This window comes from Salmo salar, chromosome ssa25, assembly GCF_905237065.1.
Source record: "Salmo salar chromosome ssa25, Ssal_v3.1, whole genome shotgun sequence".
Classification (NCBI taxonomy): Eukaryota; Metazoa; Chordata; class Actinopteri; order Salmoniformes; family Salmonidae; genus Salmo; species Salmo salar.
This window is the reverse complement of record NC_059466.1, coordinates 30635968-30660923: the sequence shown is the minus strand read 5'-3', so window position 1 is coordinate 30660923 and position 24956 is coordinate 30635968. Positions and strand designations below refer to the sequence as shown.

The window sequence follows — 24956 nt, the reverse complement described above, 5'->3', positions numbered from 1 at the left end:
CAAAATGCATACAAAATGAATCCCAAACTTTACCAATAAACTTATCTGAACAAGTCAAACAACGTTTATAATCAAACCTCAGTTACCCTAATACGTAAATAAACGATAAAATTTAAGACGGAGAATAGTTTGTTCATTACCAGAGATAAATAACAAAGAACACGCTTTCACCCATGCGCATGGAAACACTACAGCCAAAATGGGAGCCACTTAGAAACACTACAACTTCTAGCTCATTTTTCCAAAAACCAGCCTGAAACTCTTTCTAAGGACTGTTGACATCTAGTGGAAGCCCTAGGAACTGCAATCTGGAAGGACTTCGCCTCATAATAAACATGAAAGCCATTGGAATTTTTTCTTTTTGGATGGTTTGTCCTCTGGGTTTCGCCTGCCATATCAGTTCTGTTATACTCACAGACATCATTTTAACAGTTTTAGAAACTTTAGAGTGTATCCAAATCTACCAATTATATGCATATCCTAGCTTCTGGGCCTGAGTAACAGGCAGTTTACTTTGGGCACGCTTTTCATTCGGACGTAAAAACACTACCCCCTACTCCAAGAGTGGTTAAGAAACTTAATCGGAAGCACTCCTGGAGATAATATGATCTTACCAAATCTATCAAGTATTGAACAACTACTCCATGCTAACCATAACTCGTTAAAACTGATATCGAGTGTACTCATTGCTAATTCAACAATGCCCAAAATCAGTTGTACATAAGTCAAGAGAGATGGGAATATGATTTGAATAATACAATTGATGAGGTGCTATGGTCAAACCTATGTCAGGATAGTGTGTCAGCGACGATCTAGTCTAGTTACAGACTTCTACATTACAACTCCCTCCACCAACTCTATCTGACACCTCAGAGGTTACATAGATAAAACTCTGAAATATCAGAAATGTCTTTTAGGTCTGCAACAGAAGGCACTTTTCTGCATTCCACTTGGCAGTGTATTCATTTACAAGCCTTTTTGCATGATGTTTGTGATACCCTGGCCTTAATTATGGAGGCGTCTTTCCCACTTGACCCTGAAATATGCCTTCTGGGTAACTTTACAAATGTGAATGTAAGGAACAATTTCAATGTCAAATTTACAGAAATAGCCCTCGCCACTGCGATGAAGTCAGATTCCCCTCTCAACTACAAGATGTGTCTCTAAAATAAATAAGTGTATTCCTATGGAAAAGATGACTTATGCTTTAAGATAATAAATTCAAACATTTTGTGAAAATATGGCAACCCTTCCTGGACTATATGAAAACACTTCCATTGGGGTTGGTGGATATGGGCTTGTAGATTGATGTAAATAGATGTAGATATTGTCTCTCAGTAATGTATTGTTTTGTGTAGGTTTATTTTGTCTTTGGAGAGGGGTGGGTAGAGCTGTCTTTGCTTTGGTATTTATTTTGCTGTATTGTTCGGTTGAGAATTCAAATATTATTTCTACAATTAGATGTGCCAGAAATAGACTTCACATATTATCCATTGATATTAATATAGTATTTTTTTTTTTATTATTTCAATGTTCACATTTTGAAAAGGTATAACACCCATCTATACCATAATAATACATTTAATCAGAGATACACAGCCAGATATGTGGATGTTTGGCCTCCCGATGTCACGATTGTCGTAAGGAGTGGACCAAAACGCAGCAGGAAAATGTATACTCATCTTCTTTTTTTTATTTGAAGAAGGAAAACTAAATAAACACGTTTACAAAACAAATGACTCCAAACAGTCCAGTCAGGTGCAACAAACACTAAACCAGGAAATAACTACCCACAAACCCCCATAGAACAAACACCCCTATAAATAGGACCTTCAATCAGAGGCAACGAGAAGCAGCTGCCTCCAATTGAAGGTCAACCCAATAAACACCACATAGAAATAGACCAACTAGAAATAACATAGAAATACACTAACATAGAACATAACCCAAACAACCCCGAAACACCCGAAACAAACACCCCCTGCCACGCTCTGACCAAACTACAATAACAAACAGCCCCTTTACTGGTCAGGCCGTGACACCCGAGTGAATCATTGAATCAGGGATACACAGCCAGACGTGGATATTTGGACTCCCAAGTGGTGCAGCGGGCAAAGGCACTGCGTCGCAGTGCTTGAGGCATCACTACAGACCCAGGTTTTATCGCGGGCTGTGTCGCAGCCAGCCGTGACCGGGAGACCCATGAGGCGGCGTACAATTGGCCCTGTGTCGTCCGGTTTAGGGGAGGATTTGGCCAGCCGGGATGTTCTTGTCCCATCCCTCTCTAGCAACTCCTGTGGCGGGCCGGGAGCATTAACACTGACACGGTCGCCAGTTGTACGGTGTTTTCTCCGACACATTGGTGTGGCTGATTTCCGGGTTAAGCGAGCAGTGTGTCAAGAAGCAGCGCAGCTTGGCCGAGTCGTGTTTTGGAGGATTCATGGCTCTCGACTTTTGCCTCTCCCGAGTCCGTACATGAGTTGCAGAGATGGGACAAGACTGTAACTACCAACTGGATATCACGGAATTGGGGGTAAAAAGTAAGAAATAAAAATAGTAAGATATGTGGATGTTCTCGAGTCTCGTCATTCCACTCCACTTCTACCATGTAAAGTTCTAGATGACACTTTCACACGCTATAATAAGCAACACACACATGGAGCTGTGGTGATGAAGCTCCTCGAGACGAAACCTCAACACCATCAAGACGACCAAATGTTGTTTCCCTCCTTCTAATTGCCAGCTCTGATGGTTGGCCTCCTTGTTAAGCCGTTTAGCTGCTGCTGTGTGTGTGTATGTTCTGCTCTCAAATCAGCAGGCAGACATGTTTTCTCTCTCTGCAGTTTGCTCTGTTGGGGTCCTCTACTCTACAGTCCAGCCCTGCCTCTCTCGCTCTTCCTTTCCCTCTCTCTCTTCCTCTTTCCCTCTCTCTTCCTCTTTCCATCTCTCTCCTCTTCTCCCTGTCTCTCTCTGTTTATCTCTCTCTCCCTACGATCAGATCAGGAGGCTGACAGGATATATCAGCCAGGTCGGGTATAGAGAGTAGGAATGGTGTAGGAATGTCCCTGTGGGGTTTCTGGGCTCCGGACCAATCCTGTCACAGAGAATCCCGATCTTAAACCCAGAGCCGAGACTGAGACAAACTCAGACAGCAACCGACCCTGCCTCTCCTTCTGGCTGCTCCTAATACCACTAATACTGTTTAGAACTAATGCCGTCCAACTTTGTTCTCCTATTACAACCAGTGGTCAAGGTGAGCCGGTGCTGACTGGTATGAAGAACAACTGGCACCTTTAATGTTCTACTGCTCAAGTTCTATTACCTCACATCTTATAGATATGGTATCACATTTAAAATTCAAACTCCAGTACAGTAAAATGACCAAAAGTACAATTACTGTGCTTTACAGAGATTTTATTAAACTAGTATTCTAATTCATAATTCCATGTTGGCCACACAGCTAAAGCAGAGAAACTCCCTCTACAACATGTGGCAATAGGCAGTAGCAGAAATGAGTGGCGTTGGCTATGGGACATTATAATTGTCATGATGAGTGTGTTGAGCATGTACCCAACCTAAAGGGTATAGTACTCCAGCCTGCCTAGAAGTGATCTAAAGTATGTTCTAAAGAATGTACCACTGGTGGCCACAGAGAGGAAGAGGGCACCAAAACAGTTGTAAACATGGTAGTATATATTTTTGTGTATATATAGGCATTATATACAGTACTTTGTATATATCGTGTAAGAATCTGCCCGCAGCTTCCAAACTGATATTAAGCCACATCTGTTTTGTCCGTTAGGAGCTGCAGCGCTGCACGTCAGGCCACATCAGCACTTACATTCGCCTCTCTGAATCAATATTCCCCTCATAGCTACCGCCTTGTTCCATTGGAGGGGGTTCAGGAATGGACTGACACTCATTGAAAAGAAAAACAGTTTTATTTGACTGTAATCCAGGGGATGGCCAAGCAAAGGAACGATAGCTTGTTCTCTTTCCAGTCCAACTACAATAGAAAACAGATTAATTATAGTTAGCAGTAGTTTCACAGAGTTGTAAAGACTAAAACACAGAGAGGGAGTGAGCCGGAAGATCAGTCAAATCCCTTATACTAAAGGTCACTTAGGAAACACATCTATATGTGTTTTCTTTCATGATAAGTCTTACGCTAAACTATATGACAACATTCAATATTACTTTCCTTTTTTAATTTTTTTACAGAAAAAAACGTTATGTTCCTTCCCTGTTTGTATAATTAGTTTACAAGCTAATCAATGTATTTGACTTTGTTAAATCCACATTACCATGATTCGATTTTGTTGCAACATAAATTGCTGTCAACCTATTATGATCAATCTGATTAAATAACACATTATTTAAAGTACATTTAAAATGTTGCAATACAATGTGAAGTAAGAGATACAATAAAATACATTTAAAAATAATGAAGCATTATTTTGCCATTTATAAATTACATGGGTAGAGTAGTCCATATTTAACTCAATAGTAAATGTACATAAACCCTGTACACACATTTTTTTTGACAACTACTGTTCACTGAAATTCATAGAAATTTGTTCTATTATGGATATGTGTAATATGTGGGTTAGAGAGATATGTAGAGGGTAATTTATGATGAGGGGACATGTCTTAAACCTGCAATAAATCCTCACGTCACACACTATTAATACCTTGCCCAGAGCCAACCACTGAATTTATAGACATCCTGAGAGTTATAAATGAAATACTCACAGGAGGGGAAATTGCTCCAAATTGTGATGCTATTGAACCAATAATTTCTAGGCTAAAATCAACATGCAACAACTTCAAAGATTTTACTGAGTTACAGGTCATATAGGGAAATCAGTCAATTTCAATAAATGTATGGATTTCACATGACTGGGAATACAGATATGCATCTGTTGGTCACAGATACCTTTAAAAGAAAAGTAGTGGTGTGGATCAGAAAACCAGTCAGTATCTAGTGTGACCAACATTTTCCTCATGCAGCGTGACACATCTCCTTCGCATAGTGTTGGTCAGGCTGTTGATTTTGGCCTGTTGAATGTTCTCCGACTCCTCTTCAATGGCTGGATATTGGTGGGAACTGGAACACGCTGTCGTACACGTCGATCCACAGCATCCCAAACCTGCTCAACTGGTGACATGTCTGGTGAGAATTCAGGCTATGGACAAACTAGGACATTTTCAGGAATTGTGTACAGATCCTTGCTACATGGGGCCGTGTATTATCATGCTGAAACATGAGGTGATGGCGGCGGATGAATGGCACGACAATGGGCCTCAAGATCTCATCATGGTATCTCTGTGCATTCAAATTGCCACCAATAAAATGCAATTGTGTTCATTGTCCGTAGCTTATGCCTGTTCATACCATAACACCACCGCCACCATGGGGCACTCTGTTCACAATGTTGACATCAGCAAACCACTTGCCCACACGACACCGTACACAATGTCTGCCATCTGCCTGGTACAGTTGAAACTGGGATTCCTCCGTGAAAAGCACACTTCTCCAGCATGCCAGTGGCCATCAAAGGTGAGCATTTGTCCACTAGTTATGACGCCGAACTGCTTTCAGGTCAAGACCTTGGTGAGCACTATTAGCACACAGATGAGCTTCCCTGAGATGGTTTCCGACAGTTTGTGCAGAAATTATTCACATTATTCACATTACCCACATTTTCATCAGCTGTCCAGGTGGCTGGTTTCAGACCATCCCTCAGGTGAAGAAGCCGGATGTGGAGGTTCTGGGCTGGCGTGGTTACACGTTGTGAGGCCGGTTGGACGTACTACCAAATTCTCTAAAATGACATTGGAGTTGGCTTATGGTAGAGAAATGAACATTCAATTATCTGGTAACAGCTCTGGTGGACATTCCTGCAATCAGCATGTGAATTACACGCTCCCTCAAAACTTGAGACAACTATGGCAATGTGTTGTGACAACACTGCATATTTTAGAGTTGCCTTTTATTGTCCTCAGCACAAGGTACACCCGTGTAATGATCACGCTATCAGGTGGATGGATTATCTTGACTAAGGAGAAATGCTCACTAACAGGGATGTAAACAAATTTATGCACAAAACATGAGAGAATATTTTTATGTATATGGAAATCATCTGTGATCTTTACATTTTTGTTCAGTATAATATCAGCCCATTCTCATGGGCTTCATGGAATATGCCAGGAGCTACCGTCCACTAGGGGCAATGTCAGCGCCTATTAACATCTAAACTCAGTAAAAAAAGAAACGTCCTCTCACTGTCAACGGCGTTTATTTTCAGCAAACTTAACATGTGTAAATATTTGTATGAACATAACAAGATTCAACAACTGAGACATAAACTGAACAAGTTCCACAGACATGTTCCTAACAGAAATTGAATAATGTGTCCCTGAACAAAGGGGGGTCAAAATCAAAAGTAACAGTCAGTATCTGGTGTGGCCACCAGCTGCATTAAGTACTCCAGTGCATCTCCTCATCATGGACTGCACCAGATTTGCCAGTTCTTGCTGTGAGATGTTACTCCACTCTTCCACCAAGGCACCTGCAAGTTCCCGGACATTTCTGGGGGGAATGGCCCTAGCCCTCACCCTCCAATCCAACAGGTCCCAGACGTGCTCAATGGGATTGAGATCCGGGCTCTTCGCTGGCCATGACAGAACACTGACATTCCTGTCTTGCAGGAAATCCCGCACAGAACGAGCAGTATGGCTGGTGGCATTGTCATGCTGGAGGGTCATGTCAGGATGAGTCTGCAGGAAGGGAACCACATGAGGGAGGAGGATATCTTCCCTGTAACGCACAGCATTGAGATTGAATGCAATGACAATAAACTCAGTCCGATGATGCTGTGACTTACCGCCCCAGACCATGACGGACCCTCCACCTCCAAATCGATCCCACTCCAGAGTACAGGCCTCGGTGTAACGCTCTTCCTTCGACGATAAACGCGAATCCGACCATCACCCCCGGTGAGACAAAACTGTGACTCGTCAGAGAAGAGCACTTTTTGCCAGTCCTGTCTGGTCCAGCGACGGTGTGTTTGTGACCATAGGCGACGTTGTTGCCAGTGATGTCTGGTGAGAACCTGCCTTACAACAGGTCTCAAGCCCTCAGTCCAGCCTCTCTCAGCCTATTGCGGACAGTCTGAGCACTGATGGAGAGATTGTGCGTTCCTGGTGTAACTCGGGCAGTTGTTGTTGCCAACCTGTACCTGTCCCGCAGGTGTGATGTTCGGATGTACCGATCCTGTGCAGGTGTTGTTACACGTGGTCTGCCACTGCGAGGACGATCAGCTGTCCGTCCATGTAGCGCTGTCTTAGGCGTCTCACAGTGCGGACATTGCAATTTATTGCCCTGGCCACATCTGCAGTCCTCATGCCTCCTTGCAGCATGCCTAAGGCATGTTCACGAAGATGAGCAGGGACCCTGGGCATCTTTCTTTCGTGTTTTTTAGAGTCAGTAGAAAGGCCTCTTTAGTTTCCTAAGTTTTCATAACTGTGACCTTAATTGCCTACCGTCTGTAAGCAGTTAGTGCCTTAATGACCATTCCACAGGTGCATGTTCATTAATTGTTTATGATTCATTGAACAAGCATGGGAAAATGTGTTTAAACACTTTAAAATGAAGATCTGTGAAGTTATTTGGATTTTTACGAATGATCTTTGAAAGACAGGGTCCTGAAAAAGGGACATTTTTTTTTCTTGCTGAGTTTAGTAGGTTTTAAGCCACAGACTCCAGCTCTGAGGGTCCTGTTCAATCCCAGTACTAGGCACTCGTTTTTTGTTTTAAGCCTTTCCCAAACCTTAACCATTAATGCACCCCCTTAACCATTCAGAATTAATACCTAAACTTTTACAAAGTTTGACTGGCAGCTAAGATACAGCACCACATAGCGTAATTAAAATGTCAAGCCATGGCGTAATTCTGTGACAGCTAAGATATGGCACCCCATAGAGTAAATTAAAAAGTCAAGCCATGGCGTAATTCTGTGACACCAATGGCATGGCACCACATGGCATAATTTAAACATTAAGCTGTGGTGTAATTCTGTTGCTGCAGTAAGGCCATGGTTTGGTGTTTAATTTGGAGATTGGGTTGTGTAATATTGTATTGACGAATGCTGACTCTGAAACAGTGATTCTGTCTTTCTCTTCTCCCCCTCTACCTCTCTCTCTCCCTCCACCCTGCAGCTATCCTGGGCTGGGTTCTCGGGGTGTGTGACGTCACAGCAGGCAGCGGTAGGGGCAGTCCTGTCACTGTGGATCAGTCTGTCAGGGGCCTTAGCAAGCAGGACATGCTTCACTACGCCACACCACCACAACAAAGCCTCACTAACTCATGGTTTCCCAATCTTGCTCCTCCTGGGGACCCAAGGGGGTGCATAAAGGGCTAAACTCAAAGGCACATGCAGCACTACCTGATTCAACTAATCAACTAAGGCTTTAAGAGTAATCAGATGTGTTAGTTATAGCCAGAACAAGGAAACTCTGCTCTAATCTTTTACTTGAGTTTATCGGAAATATTACGACTTAAGAATATGAAAAGTAATATGTTTATTATAATTGTAGTTTATTTATAAATACATAAATCTGTTTTAATTTAAATTGTAATCAGTCAGTCTGAGAATGGAGCTGTGTGTTTTGCTGGGGCTAATGCTTGGAGAAGGAATGCTGCAGGACTGCTAGGGCTAATGCTTGGAGCGGGAATGCTGCTGGACTGCTAGGGCTAATGTTTGGAGAAGGAATACTGCAGAACTGCTAGGGCTAATGCTTGGAGAAGGAATGCTGCAGGACTCCTGGGGCTAATGCTTGGAGAGGGAATGCTGCAGGACTCCTGGGGCTAATGCTTGGAGAAGGAATACTGCAGGACTCCTGGGGCTAATGCTTGGAGAAGGAATGCTGCAGGACTCCTGGGGCTAATGCTTGGAGAAGGAATACTGCAGGACTCCTGGGGCTAATGCTTGGAGAAGGAATACTGCAGGACTGCTAAGGCTAATGCTTGGAGAAGGAATACTGCAGGACTCCTGGGGCTAATGCTTGGAGAAGGAATGCTGCATGACTCCTGGGGCTAATGCTTGGAGAAGGAATACTGCAGGACTCCTGGGGCTAATGCTTGGAGAAGGAATACTGCAGGACTCCTGGGGCTAATGCTTGGAGAAGGAATACTGCAGGACTCCTGGGGCTAATGCTTGGAGAAGGAATGCTGCAGGACTGCTAAGGCTAATGCTTGGAGAAGGAATACTGCAGGACTCCTGGGGCTAATGCTTGGAGAAGGAATGCTGCATGACTCCTGGGGCTAATGCTTGGAGAGGGAATGCTGCATGACTCCTGGGGCTAATGCTTGGAGAAGGAATACTGCAGGACTGCTAAGGCTAATGCTTGGAGAAGGAATACTGCAGGACTCCTGGGGCTAATGCTTGGAGAAGGAATGCTGCATGACTCCTGGGGCTAATGCTTGGAGAAGGAATACTGCAGGACTCCTGGGGCTAATGCTTGGAGAAGGAATACTGCAGGACTCCTGGGGCTAATGCTTGGAGAAGGAATACTGCAGGACTCCTGGGGCTAATGCTTGGAGAAGGAATGCTGCAGGACTGCTAAGGCTAATGCTTGGAGAAGGAATACTGCAGGACTCCTGGGGCTAATGCTTGGAGAAGGAATGCTGCATGACTCCTGGGGCTAATGCTTGGAGAGGGAATGCTGCATGACTCATGGGGCTAATGCTTGGAGAAGGAATGCTGCTGGACTGCTGCTTCTACTTCTGATCATCTGTTGGGAAAATGACCTCTTGTGAACTTGAGCGTCTCTTTACCAATCGATTTAGCTCTGTAGGACCATGCAGAAAACTAGAGCCCCCGCTCCAGCCAGTCTCCGTTCAGTAGATCGAGAGAGAGAGTAAGACAGAGAGAGCGTAGACTCCTCCTCATTCTCCGGTGTCAAAGTTGACATCAGCCCCGGAGCCGAGTTGAACGCGAGCCTCTTGTCTGAACCGGAGAGCGAGCTCACATCATTCAGTGGCGCATGCTTTACGGAGTTATGTACCTCGCGCTGTCTTGCCCTCTGAACTGCCTGCCGTCATGGATTGCAAACCGCGCGCGAAACCACTACTACTTTGTATTTTTCTGTTCATCTTGTCGTTTATTTACCCAGCACTTCTGATCATCCACCCGTCCAATGAAGGTAAGAGTGAGTGAGAGAGGATCTGACATAAAAAGAGAAAGAGTAAAGATCCATGTTAGAGAGGGGATATAGGTTATGTGTTCGCTTCCAGAGAGAGGGAGAGAGCGGTAGGCTGCAGCGGCTCGTGTTGTAGTCTGGACCCCAGACATTTAAGGTTGTTTTAACAGCACTGATGCTGTGGATGGACGGGACAGCCAGGACATGTCATGTTAGACCATTCGATAATGTCCAAAAATTGTCATGGCGGAATTTTAGCACATTTTTAAGTGATCGTGTAATTATTTTAACCCACTCTGTGTTTTGATCCAAGATGGATGTAATGCAATAGAAGGATTGATGCACGGACTTCGTGTGGCGTTTTAAACTCTCAATAAGAGCTTTGGCCCCGCTGGTAAATCGATGGAAACTGGTATTGGATGGGGGATCACGATAATCAGGTTTAGGCATTTAACACTGGGGTGTCCATGCATCTATAGGTTGGAATTAACGATTGGTATTCCATCATTATTCTCTAAATAGTGATAATAATACATTTTGAAACGTGCATGAGGAAGTGTAGATTTTGATGTTTGGTATTATAACTCACAGATGCCCATGTAGGCTATTGTCCCAAGACAACAATACCGAGTAGAAGCAGGCAGTTCAAGCGCTGTAGTGCACACTAAAGAACCAGAGGCAGGCAGTGGACCTCCGCTCCTCTTAACCCAAGCTGATCACACATTAGCCTAAATAGATGTGTATTTAGAAAATGCAACCTATTCATATGAATTCGTATTCATTCACACGGATAGTTTATTGGATTATATAAATATGCCCTACTTTGTGGAGACGTGCTCGAACTAACACGCACATTCCCCTGATTGATATCCCATAGCACGCTGTACGCAAGGACTCATCCTCTCGATATTTCAATTGCTTAACTAACCCATTGGCTACTTTTCCTTGAATAGGCCGATCTCGACGGGTTGTTTATTATCGCGCCGCGGACGCACGCACTCTCGATGGGTTGTTTATTATCGCGCTGCACACACGCATGCACACGCATGGTCCAGTTATGAAATGATTGGCCTATAGTTTCAAATGGCAAAGCTCCTCTGTAATTGCACTTTGATAAATTCCTGTAGCCTACTTGGACCGTCAATTGTGAGACAAAGCCAAATACTAATCAAGGGTGAGCGCAGTAAAATGAAGCTATTTATTGTCATGCTATTATTGACTTGCTTTTACATGGAAATAGGCTTCGCATTAGTTATAGGCATTATAATTCAAATTTGAGAACATGTTATAGAATATATTTTCCTTGATGAATTGTAACATAATTGAACTGTAAACATATAGGCCTATAAACAATTTAAGTGAATAAACGGCCTAAGACCTTGAAGGCACACAACCGAAAACATGCGAGCGACTAGACAGCATTTCCCCATAGGCCTATTCTTTGTTGCAACAGAGTGGACATATCGTCTACAGCACGAAGCCTATACCATAGGCGACCACAGTATCACGTTTGTGTTTTTCTTGTAGGAAAGGACAACGCTTGAATATAAAAAAAAATGTATTGAGAATATGGTATCAAAATGAACAACGAATAATGCTCAAAGGTCAGACAGATTAGGCCTATGGGCCAGCGCGAGAGGTCAAAGTTAAGGCCACATAACACAACTTTTTCTTTGGGCAATAAAAATGCCTAGATTTCAATCCACATCATAGCTCTTTAAGATGATCAATGTATTGTAACGAGAAGGAATTACTATTGCTACAAACCAGTCATTCCTCCATGCATGTAAGCTGCTGGGTAGAGGCGCGTATCGCCTTGTCTCATCTTTAGACCCATATTGTAGTCTAACTCATAGGCTATATAAACGGTTAATAAACCAAGCTTGGAGATTATGAAGTGACATTTGTTTTTCGATTTGATGTAGGCCTAATTACATTTATGGGTCTCTGGGCAGCATGTTGGGATTGGCCGGACACAATTTATGTGTTTTGTTTTTAGAAACGTCTGACATTTTGAGGCACAGCACATGCTTTTTGGCTGCGTTTACTGTTTTACACTTTTATTCACCTCGCTAGTTCCAGTAGCCCACACAGCTCGGTTTCGGCAGGCCAGACGTTGACATACACAGTATAGTCAAGTCAAATATAGGCCTAGTCGTTCTATTTTTGTTAGCCTAATTATTGTTTAGGGCTATGTAGGCTATGCACTTATTTATTGGTCATGAAGTTATTATTATCTCCTGTGATGGTAGAGTAATCTAATACCAATTGTCTATATATCCGTTGCTAATTGCCTATTATTTTCGTAGACTGTAGCTTATTGTTTATAAAAGTCTGCTTTCGTGCAATGTATGGCCATCCGAAACACCCGGTCTGTCTACCAGAGAGTGTCAGTATCGAGCCGTTCTCACCGTGAAGCCTCACACGCTCTAGTCTATCTGTAATAATAGAAGTATCAAAAATACTTCTATCAGAAACAGAAAATGCACACTCTGCGGAGGAAGAGGGAAGAGAGGAATCGTCTCCCTGTTTGATGCTGTTTTTGTGCTCGAGGCACCGTGTCATCGGGGCCGGGTTAAGTCAGAACCCCCTCCCTTCCTTTACAGGCTACACTGCATAAGTCCCTTTCATAAAGAAAACTTTTAGCACAAAGCCACATTTTCTCCGTTAATTTTAAAATTAAAAGAATATGGAGCATGGATTTCTGGTGTATTTACTTTTATGAGTGCAGAACAAAATAATGGGGACTTGGCTATATAAAAGTTTATCTTATTTGATATGCCTACATAGCTTTGTCCGCAAAATGTAGGTTAAGCTTATAGGCTGTGCATCTACAATTGACCCTACGTCGTCCGGGTTAGGGTTTGGCCGGTGTAGGCCGTCATTGTAAATAAGAATTTGTTCTTAACTGACTTGCCTAGTTAAATAAAATAACGTCCTATTGGAAATATTCACAGCATTTTGTTGCCAACTATCATATCTATCATTTCAGAGCATAAAAAGTCGTAAATCGACAATAGTAATACAGTCCAACCACTGTTCAATCCGTAACGCCCTACTTTGGGGCTTAGCGGAACCACGACTCGCATGGCTCATTGGGCTGCATTATATAAAACCCATACCCTAAAGTAATAGACTATGATATAGGATAGCTTTAGGACAACCTGACCGTGCGTGTGTGTGTGTGTTTTGTGAATGTTCAGAATAAACTGTGAAGCAGGTGATATAGTCCTGTTGTAAGGCGGGGAAAAATATGGACGTTTTAGAAATGTAAAACTGAACTATTACATGACGACTAAGATTATGTCACCTTTTATGCTTCCTCTCAAGATTTAGAGGTTCATTAGGTCAATTATATGTACGAGAATTACACAATAATATCAGGCTATTCATCATTATCATTAATTATAGGCCTAATGATCATGATGATGACAATACTCTTAATTATTAGCCAACATATATTGTTTATTTTTATTGCAAACTTCTAGCTACTCTTGTGTTTATTTGATGAAAGAATAAATCTTTCAACAACTTCGGCAAGGTACAGTTTCAACATCATGCTTCGCCTTAAGCATGATCAGAATTGTAATGTTAAAATAGATTTTAGGGATCTGAAGTTTCCCCACCAGGCCTTCAACTTTATAAATGTTAATTTATTTATTTACTTATGCCTATATATTTTTTGTATTGTTTTCGTTTGAATTAACTTATGCCTATTGCAACACTAGACAAGTTTAGAAAAGTTGTTCTCAGTACTTCGATGCTGTATTTTTCCCCACATCATTATACCGCCCATCATTATTGTTTTATCTGAGGCTGTTTCATCAGGTCCTCGTGAGATCTTCAAAACCCATTGCACTTAAATCCAATTTGAACTGACATAAGAAAAATATGTTGCTTTTGCAGATAAATATATTGTTAAAGTTTTAGCAGGATATTGTACTATTTTAAAAGTAATATGAATGCTAGATTGGTAGTGTTCTAAGGCAGAGGCCTACTGCGAGGTCAGACTATTCGGTCATGGACCAAAACTTGGTGACGCAATTTTTTCCACCTTCCACATAAGGTAATGGTAGTTTTTTGTTGTTTTTTTATAAAAATAAAATCAACCAAAATAAAGAACAACGAATTCTGAAATACCCCTTAACTTGGGCCTGTCTATATAGACTCATAATTCAAATTAAATTATTGGCTGTTCAGAGAAAGAAATGCTGCGAAAATGGTACGACCTATATACTGAATTGTATCACCATGTCCATATATTCATGTTTTCAATAGGCTATGACTTTGATCAAATGTGTATAGGACCACATGCTATTGGTTAAGGCTAGTAGCAAGACAATGGATAAACTCCCTACCGTAATACAGTATGTCCCTGTAATCCACAACACACAGAGTTATAGCGGTGACTTATTTAATATCTCCTCTCCTATCTGGGCAGGCTACCTGCTATACACACTCATATTTACAGAAGCAAATAGATGTTTTTGCCATTTAGCAGTGCTTGTCTGAAGCCATAGTCATCGGAGAACTTTGATGAGCTACGACACAGGTTCTCGTATTGCAATTCGTCTAACCCAGGAGTAGAAAGTATTACGGCCACTTTTAGGATTGTTCATTTTAAGGGGGATAATTTGGCCAGAATGTATGTGAAATTGTAGGGCTATTGGCTTGATTTGAAGAGGGCTTCTTGCACCAACGGATCAGTGTATTTTCTCAGTGTAAGTTATCTTTGAGCAGTGAGTGCGCAGCATAAAATGAGAGAAAGGCTTGGTAGGCCTAAGTGTAGCCCATGTGTGCGGGAGCGCGTGCGTGTGTGAATAGGCGACAGTGGTGAGTCTGGCTGCGTGACGCGCGGTAGTTTCTCTCCCTGCCAGGGCGCCGGGAGGCGGTGGTATTTTTAGCCGGTGGCAGGGAGGCCTTGCCCGGAGAGGCCGGGGCGGTAGCCCCGCTGGGAGGAGCAGAGGTTTGTGAGCGATGGTACCTTTCAGGGGGTCTGGAAATGTGCTTACACATGCTCCCGCTTTAAAAATAGTGCTCTATCTCTCTCTCTGTGTATGTGCGTGTGTGTATGTGTGTGTGTGTGATATACCTATCTGCTGGATGGGAGGCCTGTAGGTTAGTGGTGCGCGGATCAGCTGTTTGTTCACCCGCATCCGCCCGCAATTGCTAATAACCGATCCGCATCCGCCCGACTATATGTGATAAAGTGAACATCTGAGGTCCACACCCAACCCCTACCCGCAAATATAGAAAATACGCTATAGGCTACAGTCAATGATGGCAATACGATTTTTTTTTGACAGGGGTGCAGGATTTTTTTTGCCTGATTTCAATATGTTTCTGCTTATAATTTCCGACATTTTGGTAGGCTATTTGTTAGTCAACTTGGCTGTAATTAGATACATGTATCTTCTCTTTTGTCATATGTTGCCCTAGAATACTAAATACACCTTTGCTCAACAGAATAATGGAATAGGTCGATAGAATGAATGTTTCATTGTAGTTGACATCCGTAAAGTTTTTTTATTTTATCTTTCGCAGAGCAAAGACGTTTAGTTAGGGACTGAGAGAAAAATACAATAACGCAAAAAAAGGAAAGATTTTATGTGCAAAATGTCCAAATGACATCAGTTTGACCGGTTGTAAGGAAAAAGCAAGCTGTGAAAACGACCCAACGTGTTTCTGATAAGATTTCAGTTCGGCTTCGATGCATATTTTAAGTTGTTGAAATACTATCAGCTTTCATGATGGTTTTATGATTAAGACCGCACCTCTACAGATGGTATCTAACTGAGCATTTAATTATCTCAAGATGCATAAATAAATACATAATATTTCCCCACTCCTGTTCCCAAGTCCAATTTTTGGCTTATTTTGGTGTATAATTTTACTGCAATAAATGCTTAATTCTACAGGAGTTATTTTTAAAGCTATGTGAGACCTACGACCTACGATCAGTGTCCAGATTTCAGTTTCCATTTAACCCATCTGAACAGTAGGCTACAGTTCCCTTGACGTGCCATAGTCCTATGTGAAGTCCCGTCTTGTGACTGTCGATTTTGCATAGCGCCTCACAAACATCACACATAACATAGCCGGCACTGCTATTATCCTATTTTACCACTTCACCAAATCTTTTGTAAACATGACTTTTCTGGCCCTCCCTTCTCTTTATTTTCAACTCTCCTTTTGCAGCTTTTGTCTTATTGAATGAAATGTACGTACATTTCTTCTGCTAGCTCCCAAAAGCATTATTTGGCGATTGGCTGTGTAGGCTATTTTGCGAGCTACAGTTATGCCCTAAAGTTTAGGCTTTTGCGCTAATACCAGATAGCCTAAAAGAAAAACCTCAATGAAGCCTAAATTGCACGAGAATAATACATGTATTACTTTTTTTAAGGTATTGTTTCTCTTTACGCCCTTCAGCCACACAATATTTAATGACCCTAACCTGTCTGCCCCGATATTTAATGACCCTGCGGATATAACCGCGGGGACTGTGGGTTATGAGTCAACTTGTAGGTATAGCAGTGTAAAGTGGTGGAGGTGATGTATAGGCGTGTTTATAGGTTATCCAATATCTTACAATGTATGTGTTTATTAGAGAGACAGACTGTGTGTACATGCGTGTATGCAGCCACGTCACACGTGGTACACGACAGTATTCGGCTTCCATCCATGCCACGCTCACTGTTGCCCCCAGAGCCTCTGGTGCCTAAGGTTGCAGGTTCAAATCCAGCGATAGAAAGTTGTTTTAAGCCTATCCCAAACCTTAACCATTCAGAGTTAATACCTAACCATAAGATTTCTGAGTTAATGCCTAAACTTAACCTTAAACACTTCGAAATTTGATGTTTGAGAAACATGGATGAACGTCTAATTCTGACGTGAGACTGTGAGCTGGTTGCATGCATGAGCTGTGAGAGGGGAACCAGCAGCAGCATCAGACACAGCGACACTCGGTGTGAATAATTCATGATGGGAGGAGAACATTTCACCCTGAACACACAGTCAGTCACAACCTGCAGATGTGCCTGGCTGCAGACAGACTACTGCAGACCCTAACACACAGACACAACCGACAGTCACAACAGGCGTGTTCCCTACATTCTGTGGCAGTCTGGGCAGACTGATTTCTATATCATATGGATGTGTTCCTGCAGAAACTGCTCACTGTGCATCCTGTCTTCCTACAACCCTGTGTACACCTTGCTGCAGAGCTTAAATCTTCAATAAAAGCTCATTCTCTACATCAGATGGAACTATAAGGCCTGTGGTTTTACTCTGTCTCTGTCTTTCCCGTATTGACTCACCTGACTGTCCCATGTTGTTTGTTCCCAGACCAGAGACCAGCAGTAGTCTACTCAGACTGCTATTAATACTGTTCTTTACTGTTAGTTACCATAAAAAGTCTGTGCTTTCTGAAACACACTACGGCCGACTGACTGGGTAGTCACACTGACGAGAGAGTGTCTGTGTGAGTGTTCTGTGTGAGTGTCTGGGCATGTATTTGTGTGTGTGTGTGTTTGTGTGCATGTGGATCTTTGTGTGAGTGTGTGGGACTCTGGTGGTGATTTCCGGCCCGCGCAGCTGGAAAGGCAGCTTCAGATAGAGCCATCTAATTTTCTGCTCTCAAATTCCCTCGCTTGGCTCAATTTGAGATGGGGCCTGGCTCGTTGAGAAATGTAAATTGGAACCAATGGAGCTGGATGCTGCACTGCTATAATCTGACATCAGCAGATAGCTTTATTAGCTTTAATAGGAGTTTGTGTGTGCGTGCGGACCCTGTTTGGCTAGAATTTAGGTGAGCCTCAATTTTGTTGGCTTCAGTCTGGAATGTGCTAATAATCTTTATTTTCCTCTCCCCTCCTAAACTCTCTCTTCTCCACTCTGTACTGTCCTCGATCCTGTGCAAACTGGAAAGGGAGGTAGCAAATCAATATAATTTCCCAGTTGGGAGCATGTTCAGAACTCCTCATAGAGCAGGGATCATAATCTAGCTTCAGCCGATTTTCTTTTTGAGTGGATGGTCGGGGCTGGAACAGAATTATAATTCATTTGTAGACCTCAAGAAGCCCAAACAGATATAATGTTTGACTAAAACATAATCATTTCAAACCTTGCTTATATTTGTATACAATCAGATGTGTCTCTCTGTTATGCGCAGGAATACCTGGGAACAGATTTCCAAAATTAGTATAATTTTGAGCTGATTTCCTGGTGTTTTTATGTCCAACAATGTTTGTAAAACATTTTTTTCCCCAGAAAACTTGGGGGGCCAAATAAAACCGCCCGCGGGCAGCCAGTTGAGGAACCCTGCCATAGAGACTGACACAGATCTTCACTCTCCTCTCAAACACTTGTTAGTCAGGATATCTGATCCCAGAAAACACAGATCTTGAAGGAAGATTGAATCGAGATTAAATTGGCTTTTTCCCTGCTTTGTTGTTGCACTAGCGGCACTGCAACCCACCAGAGGCCCTGTGTCACAGCTCTTATCATACTGTTCTGTCTTAGTAATTATAAAACGGCTTGTTTGGATTCTGGATGCTGATTGGAAGAGCATTCCAAGCCGTGCTGTATTCGCCGACATAGGTCCACCTACACTATATATACAAAAGTTTGTGGACACCCTTCTATTTTAGCCACACCTGTTGCTGACCGGTGTATAAAATCAAGCATACAGCCATGAAATCTCCATTGACAAACATTGGCATTAGAATGGCCTTACTGAAGAGCTCAGTGACTTTCAACATGGCACCATCATAAGATGCCACTTTTCCAACAAGTCAATTTGTCAAATTTCTGCCCTGCTAGAGCTTCCCTGGTCAACTGTAAGTGCTGTTAACGTGAAGTGGAAATGTTTAGGAGCAACAACGGCTCAAATGCGAAGTGGTAGGTCACACAATCTCACAGAACGGGACTGACGAGCACTGAAGCGCATAAAAATCATCTGTCCTCGGTTGCAACAATCACTACTGTGTTCCAAACTGCCTCTGGAAGCAACGTTAACACAAAAACTGTTTGTCGGGAGCTTCATGAAATGGGCTTCCATGGCCAGGCAGCCTCACACAAGCCTAAGATCACAATGCAAAATGCCAACTGTCGGCTAGAGTGGTGTAAAGCTCTCCACCATTAAACTCTGGGGCAGTAGAAATGTGTTCTCTTGAGTGATCAATCACGCCAAACAATCTGGTAGTCCGACGGACGAATCTGTGTTTGACGGATGCCAGGAGAACGCTACCTGCCCCAATGCATAGTGTCAACTGTAAAGTTGAGCTCCTGAGTATTTCTTTTATATATATATATAAAGATAACACACACAAAAATAAAGTTTGGTGGAGGAGGAATAATTCTCTGGGGCTGTTTTTCATGGTTCGTGCTAGGCCCCATAGTTCCAGTGAAGGGAAATCTTAACGCTACAGCATACAATGACATTCTAGACGATTCTGTGCTTCCACCTTTGTGGCAACAGTTTGGGGGTGGCCCTTTCCTATTTCAGCATGACAATGCCCCCGTGTCAAGATCGTTGTGGAAGAGCTTGACTGGCCTGCACATAGTCCTGACCTCAACCCCATTGAACACCTTTGGGATGAAGTGGAACGCCGACTGTGAGCCAGGCCTAATCCCCCAACATCAGTGCCCGACCTCACTAATGCTCTTGTGGCTGATTGGAAGCAAGTCCCCGCAACAATGTTCCAACATCTAGTGGAAAGCCTTCCCAGAAGAGTGGAGGATGTGATAGCAGCAAAGGGGGACCAACTCCATATTAATGCCCATGATTTTTGAATGAGATGTTCGTCGAGCAGGTGTCCACACACTTTTGGTCATGTAGTGTATGTTTGATAACACTCACACCATTCAGATCACACAATCTAACCATAGCTCTCGATGACCGTTAGACCAAAGTTTAAATTAATTAACAACTAAAGAATTAATTGAAAGCTAGAATTTGTGAAATAATATAATAATTTCCATATTTACAGTGTAATAATGAATGTTGTACATATGTCCAGTCAGAGCCCATGATTTATCTGAAAACCTAAAGATGCCATTATAAAGCTTAGAACATGAGAGTTACAGGTTGACAGGGATTGTAGATCCAAAGATTGGTAACAGCATATGTGGTTTCCTGACCCTACAGTACATGTGTATCAGTACTGTACAACTCAGATGAGGGACAGTTCACACAGCTGTATCTGTGACTCGACAGCCTTCCAGGTCACCACAGACCAGAACATCTCTTGCTTTGGAGGACAGTGCAGCAGGCTGTCTCTGTTTTGGTTAGCTTTAGGAAGTCCTCAGAGGGAAACAGGCCTGGTGTGTGTGTCTATGTGTTTTAAGGAGTCCTGAGAATTGAGCAGCTGGGTAAATACTATCCTGGTAATGACTCTTGACTTGAGGTCCCAAGGCCAGGTTTAGAGAGAAAGGAGGATGAGGCTAATTAGACATCAGAAGGATAGTGATTCAAAATGTCCACAGTGGTGCCAGGACTACCTGCTTTCCCATAGTCACTTCCAGACACTCATCCCTGTTGTTATTCTCCTCCTCTCTACAGTGAACCTGTTGGACTCCAAAGCCAGCCAGGGGGAGCTGGGATGGATCTCCTACCCATCACATGGGGTGAGTAGTAGATACATGTCTCATGGTTTAAACACATTTTTACATTCTATCCTGTGTGTCAGCATTCTGTCCTGTCAGCAGATTTGTAGGTTTTAATGGTGCTAAGGACATTTCGAACAAATAATACAAGCTTATCTTCTTATCTGTAATCCTATGAGCTAAATCAAGTGGGATTATCCATAGGTTAAGTATGTGATGGGCTCACCATATGGGTGGATGGGGAGACAGATTGTGTTTCTTTGTCTTGTTAAAGAGGAGGGGGATCAGCTTGTAATATGGTTATATATGTATATATAACATATATGTTATATATGTTATGTAATATGGTTTGGATTGTTGGCAAAAACAGAACAACAACACATGTTAATAAAGCCCTAACTAGCATTGTAGTACAACAAAGCAATCAAACCTTACTAAATTAGTAGTACGGCTGGGCGATACGGCCAAAATATCATCTCAGAGTATTTTTCCATATTTTGGACAGTATGATGGTATTTAATGTTTTTGAATAATGTAAGTTGTAAATTTGCTTGATGAGTAGGGCGTGACCCTGCTGTGGCAACACATACATTCTAAGTGATTTCAATGGGTCTTTCTCCATTCTGATTGTTTTATACTGTTCAATTCAACTTCAACTAAAAATGATTTCCTGCATTTCCATCAATTTCTGACTCAGTACATTTATTAGCTAGCTAGCCTGCTAGCTAGTGATTAGCGTTAGTGGCTAACACGATTTAGCTAAAACTTGCTAAGAAAAGACAAACTAGCTGTTTGCAGATGTAAGAAACACAAACTAATATTGTAATTATAGAGAGCTTGTGGATTTATATTAAGAAGCGAAGTGGAAACATCGTTGTCATCAACATGGTTGCATGTGCTGCATTGACCATGCAGACTGAATACAAGTGTCTCGTGGTCAAGCAACAACAAATGCGCTCCTTGAGTGGCAAGGGGCGGGGCTATGTCTGTGTGGAAAGTGGCATGGAGAGAGAGAGAGCGGAGAGGGATGACTCAAGTAGTGGTGTAAGTTATAAAAATGGACGGTACACACAGAATATCACATTTAAGAAACCAAACATTCAAATACCGTTATAGAAGGTAAAGTAAAAACCCAAACCGGTCTGTGCATCCATACCGGTATACAGTAGAATACGCTATACTGCCCAGCCCTACTTAGTAGTACAACAAAGCAATCAATTCGTACTAAACTAGTATTACAACACAGATCAACCCTTACTAACCTAGTATTACAACACAGATCAAACCTTACTAACCTAGTATTACAACACAGATCAAACCTTACTAACCTAGCATTACAACACAGAGATCAAACCTTACTAACCTAGTATTACAACACAGAGACCAACCCTTACTAACCTAGTATTACAACACAGATCAACCCTTACTAACCTAGTATTACAACACAGATCAACCCTTACTAACCTAGTATTACAACACAGATCAACCCTTACTAATCTAGTATTACAACACAGATCAACCCTTACTAACCTAGTATTACAACACAGATCAACCCTTACTAACCTAGTATTACAACACAGATCAACCCTTACTAACCTAGTATTACAACACAGATCAACCCTTACTAATCTTGTATTACAACACAGATCAACCCTTACTAATCTAGTATTACAACACAGATCAAACCTTACTAACCTAGTATTACAACACAGATCAAACCTTACTAATCTAGTATTACAACACAGATCAACCCTTACTAATCTAGTATTACAACACAGATCAACCCTTACTAATCTAGTATTACAACACAGATCAAACCTTACTAATCTAGTATTACAACACAGATCAACCCTTACTAATCTAGTATTACAACACAGATCAACCCTTACTAATCTAGCATTACAACACAGAGATCAACCCTTACTAATCTAGCATTACAACACAGATCAACCCTTACTAATCTAGTATTATAACACAGAGATCAACCCTTACTAACCTAGTATTACAACACAGAGATCAACCCTTACTAACCTAGCATTACAACACAGAGATCAACCCTTACTAACCTAGTATTACAACACAGAGATCAACCCTTACTAACCTAGAATTACAACACAGATCAACCCTTACTAACCTAGCATTACAACACAGATCAACCCTTACTAATCTAGTATTACAACACAGATCAACCCTTACTAATCTAGTATTACAACACAGATCAAACCTTACTAATCTAGTATTACAACACAGATCAACCCTTACTAATCTAGTATTACAACACAGATCAACCCTTACTAACCTAGTATTACAACACAGATCAACCCTTACTAATCTAGTATTACAACACAGATCAACCCTTACTAACCTAGCATTACAACACAGATCAACCCTTACTAACCTAGTATTACAACACAGAGATCAACCCTTACTAACCTAGTATTACAACACAGAGATCAACCCTTACTAACCTAGTATTACAACACAGAGATCAAACCTTACTTACTCAGTAGTGCAACAAAACAATCAAAATACAAAACAGCATGACTTCCTTCTCTTCCCTATTCCACCTACTTCCTCCTGTGTCTCTACCAATGCCACGGTCTAAGTCTGCGTATGTGTGTGTGGTTCTGTGTGTTGGCCTACTGTGTTTATTTGTCTACCCATTACAGTACTGGCCTCGTGGGCTGCAGCAGCCAATTCCTCCTCTGAACTTTATTAAGTGTTGGCTGGCTGGAGCTGAAGGTAATCCGCTCATTTGTTCTATAGAGCTGCCAGCCCTGGTTTCCCCCAGCTATATATTAACTACCGGCACTATAAAACCTAGAGGTTATTTTGTAAGGTTGAACAAAACACACTTACAGAACACTGACTTTTAATGTTTCATGCTTATTTTGGACTGGGTTTGAGGCCAGGGTTGGGTAATTGACATAACCTTTGAGAGTGGGAATTCCTCTGTAAAGTTAGAAAGATTCAGAAAGATTCAGAACAGATTGAAAATACAGTGAGTGGGTTGAACTAAGGTACGCTACGTAGATACACTACTTACTATCTCTGCAGAAACCACTGCCTGCTGTGGTCTTGAACGGTGAGAGAGAGGGGGATGAAGAGAAAGAGAGGGGGGAAGGAGAGAGCGCTGGATGAAGAGAGAGGGGGAGAGAGAGAGTGCTGATGATCAAGTCCTCAAGGTGAATCATGGGTAATTACTCATGTCGTTGGCTGACGGCGGCTGATAAGCATTCTGTCCTGAGAGCCAGTCCCTCTGAAATGATTTCTCAAAATGCGGTGGCATGGGGCCACACACAGACACACACAGACACACACACACACACACACACACACACACACACACACACACACACACACACACACACACACACACACACACACACACACACACACACACACACACACACACACACACACACACACACATTGACGGTAACAGATGGGCCCCTGGTCTGTAAGCAAAGTGCTACCCGGTGTTACGGCACAAACAGCACCCTAACCCCACTGTGCACCCTAGCCTCATTCTAATTCAGTCATAGCCCTGGGGTGTGTGTCACGGTCACTCTGGTGTCGATGAGGAGTTCTTGATGACTCATTGTAGATTAAGATGTGGACGACCTCATCATCATCGTGCCCTCAGCAGGTCTATGTTTCCCAACTTTGGAAGGAGAAATCCCTAACAATTTGCCCCCACCAATTTACAGATATATTCCACATTGTCTGAGGAACCAGAGGAGGAACTCATCTCCCACTGAATATCAAGTCTGGACTAATGAGAAACTCTATATGGTGCTGGGAGCCTGAGGTCTGGGCCTGCAAAGACATGTACACACTATGCACTCTTGGCATCGCCTCATCCAATCCCAGAGAGACACACTACATTACTGCTCTCCAGTCCAGAGCCTAATGGCACAGCTCTTTTGGCCAGCGTCCACCACTCCTCAGTCTCCATGTATTGTAATACCCAAACTCATTTAGTCACCATAGCACCATATTCCCCCAAATACAAACTGACTGACTGACTGACTGACTGAGTGAGAGGCCCCCAGCTGCACTGGGAGAGAAGAGAAAAGCCTGTCCATAAACGAGAGATTAGCACATGGTGAGGCCTGGAGAGGGCCTGCTATAGAGGGGGACTGTGG

The 24956-nt window shown here is 42.4% G+C and overlaps 1 protein-coding gene across 2 annotated transcripts in view; it reads left to right on the top strand.

The window, feature by feature from the left end:
- The first annotated feature begins 9894 nt into the window (after positions 1–9894).
- Positions 9895–24956, top strand: part of LOC106586535 (ephrin type-A receptor 3) — a 153577-nt gene continuing 138515 nt past the window's right edge. The window contains exons 1-2 of one of the 2 annotated variants that reach the window (XM_014173940.2): positions 9895–10206; positions 20765–20829. In XM_014173940.2, coding sequence (XP_014029415.2) covers positions 10104–10206; positions 20765–20829 — 168 coding nt within the window. In that variant the 5' untranslated portion in view covers positions 9895–10103. The remainder of the gene's footprint in view (positions 10207–20764; positions 20830–24956) is intronic. The other variant, XM_045707295.1, reaches the window with a different exon arrangement.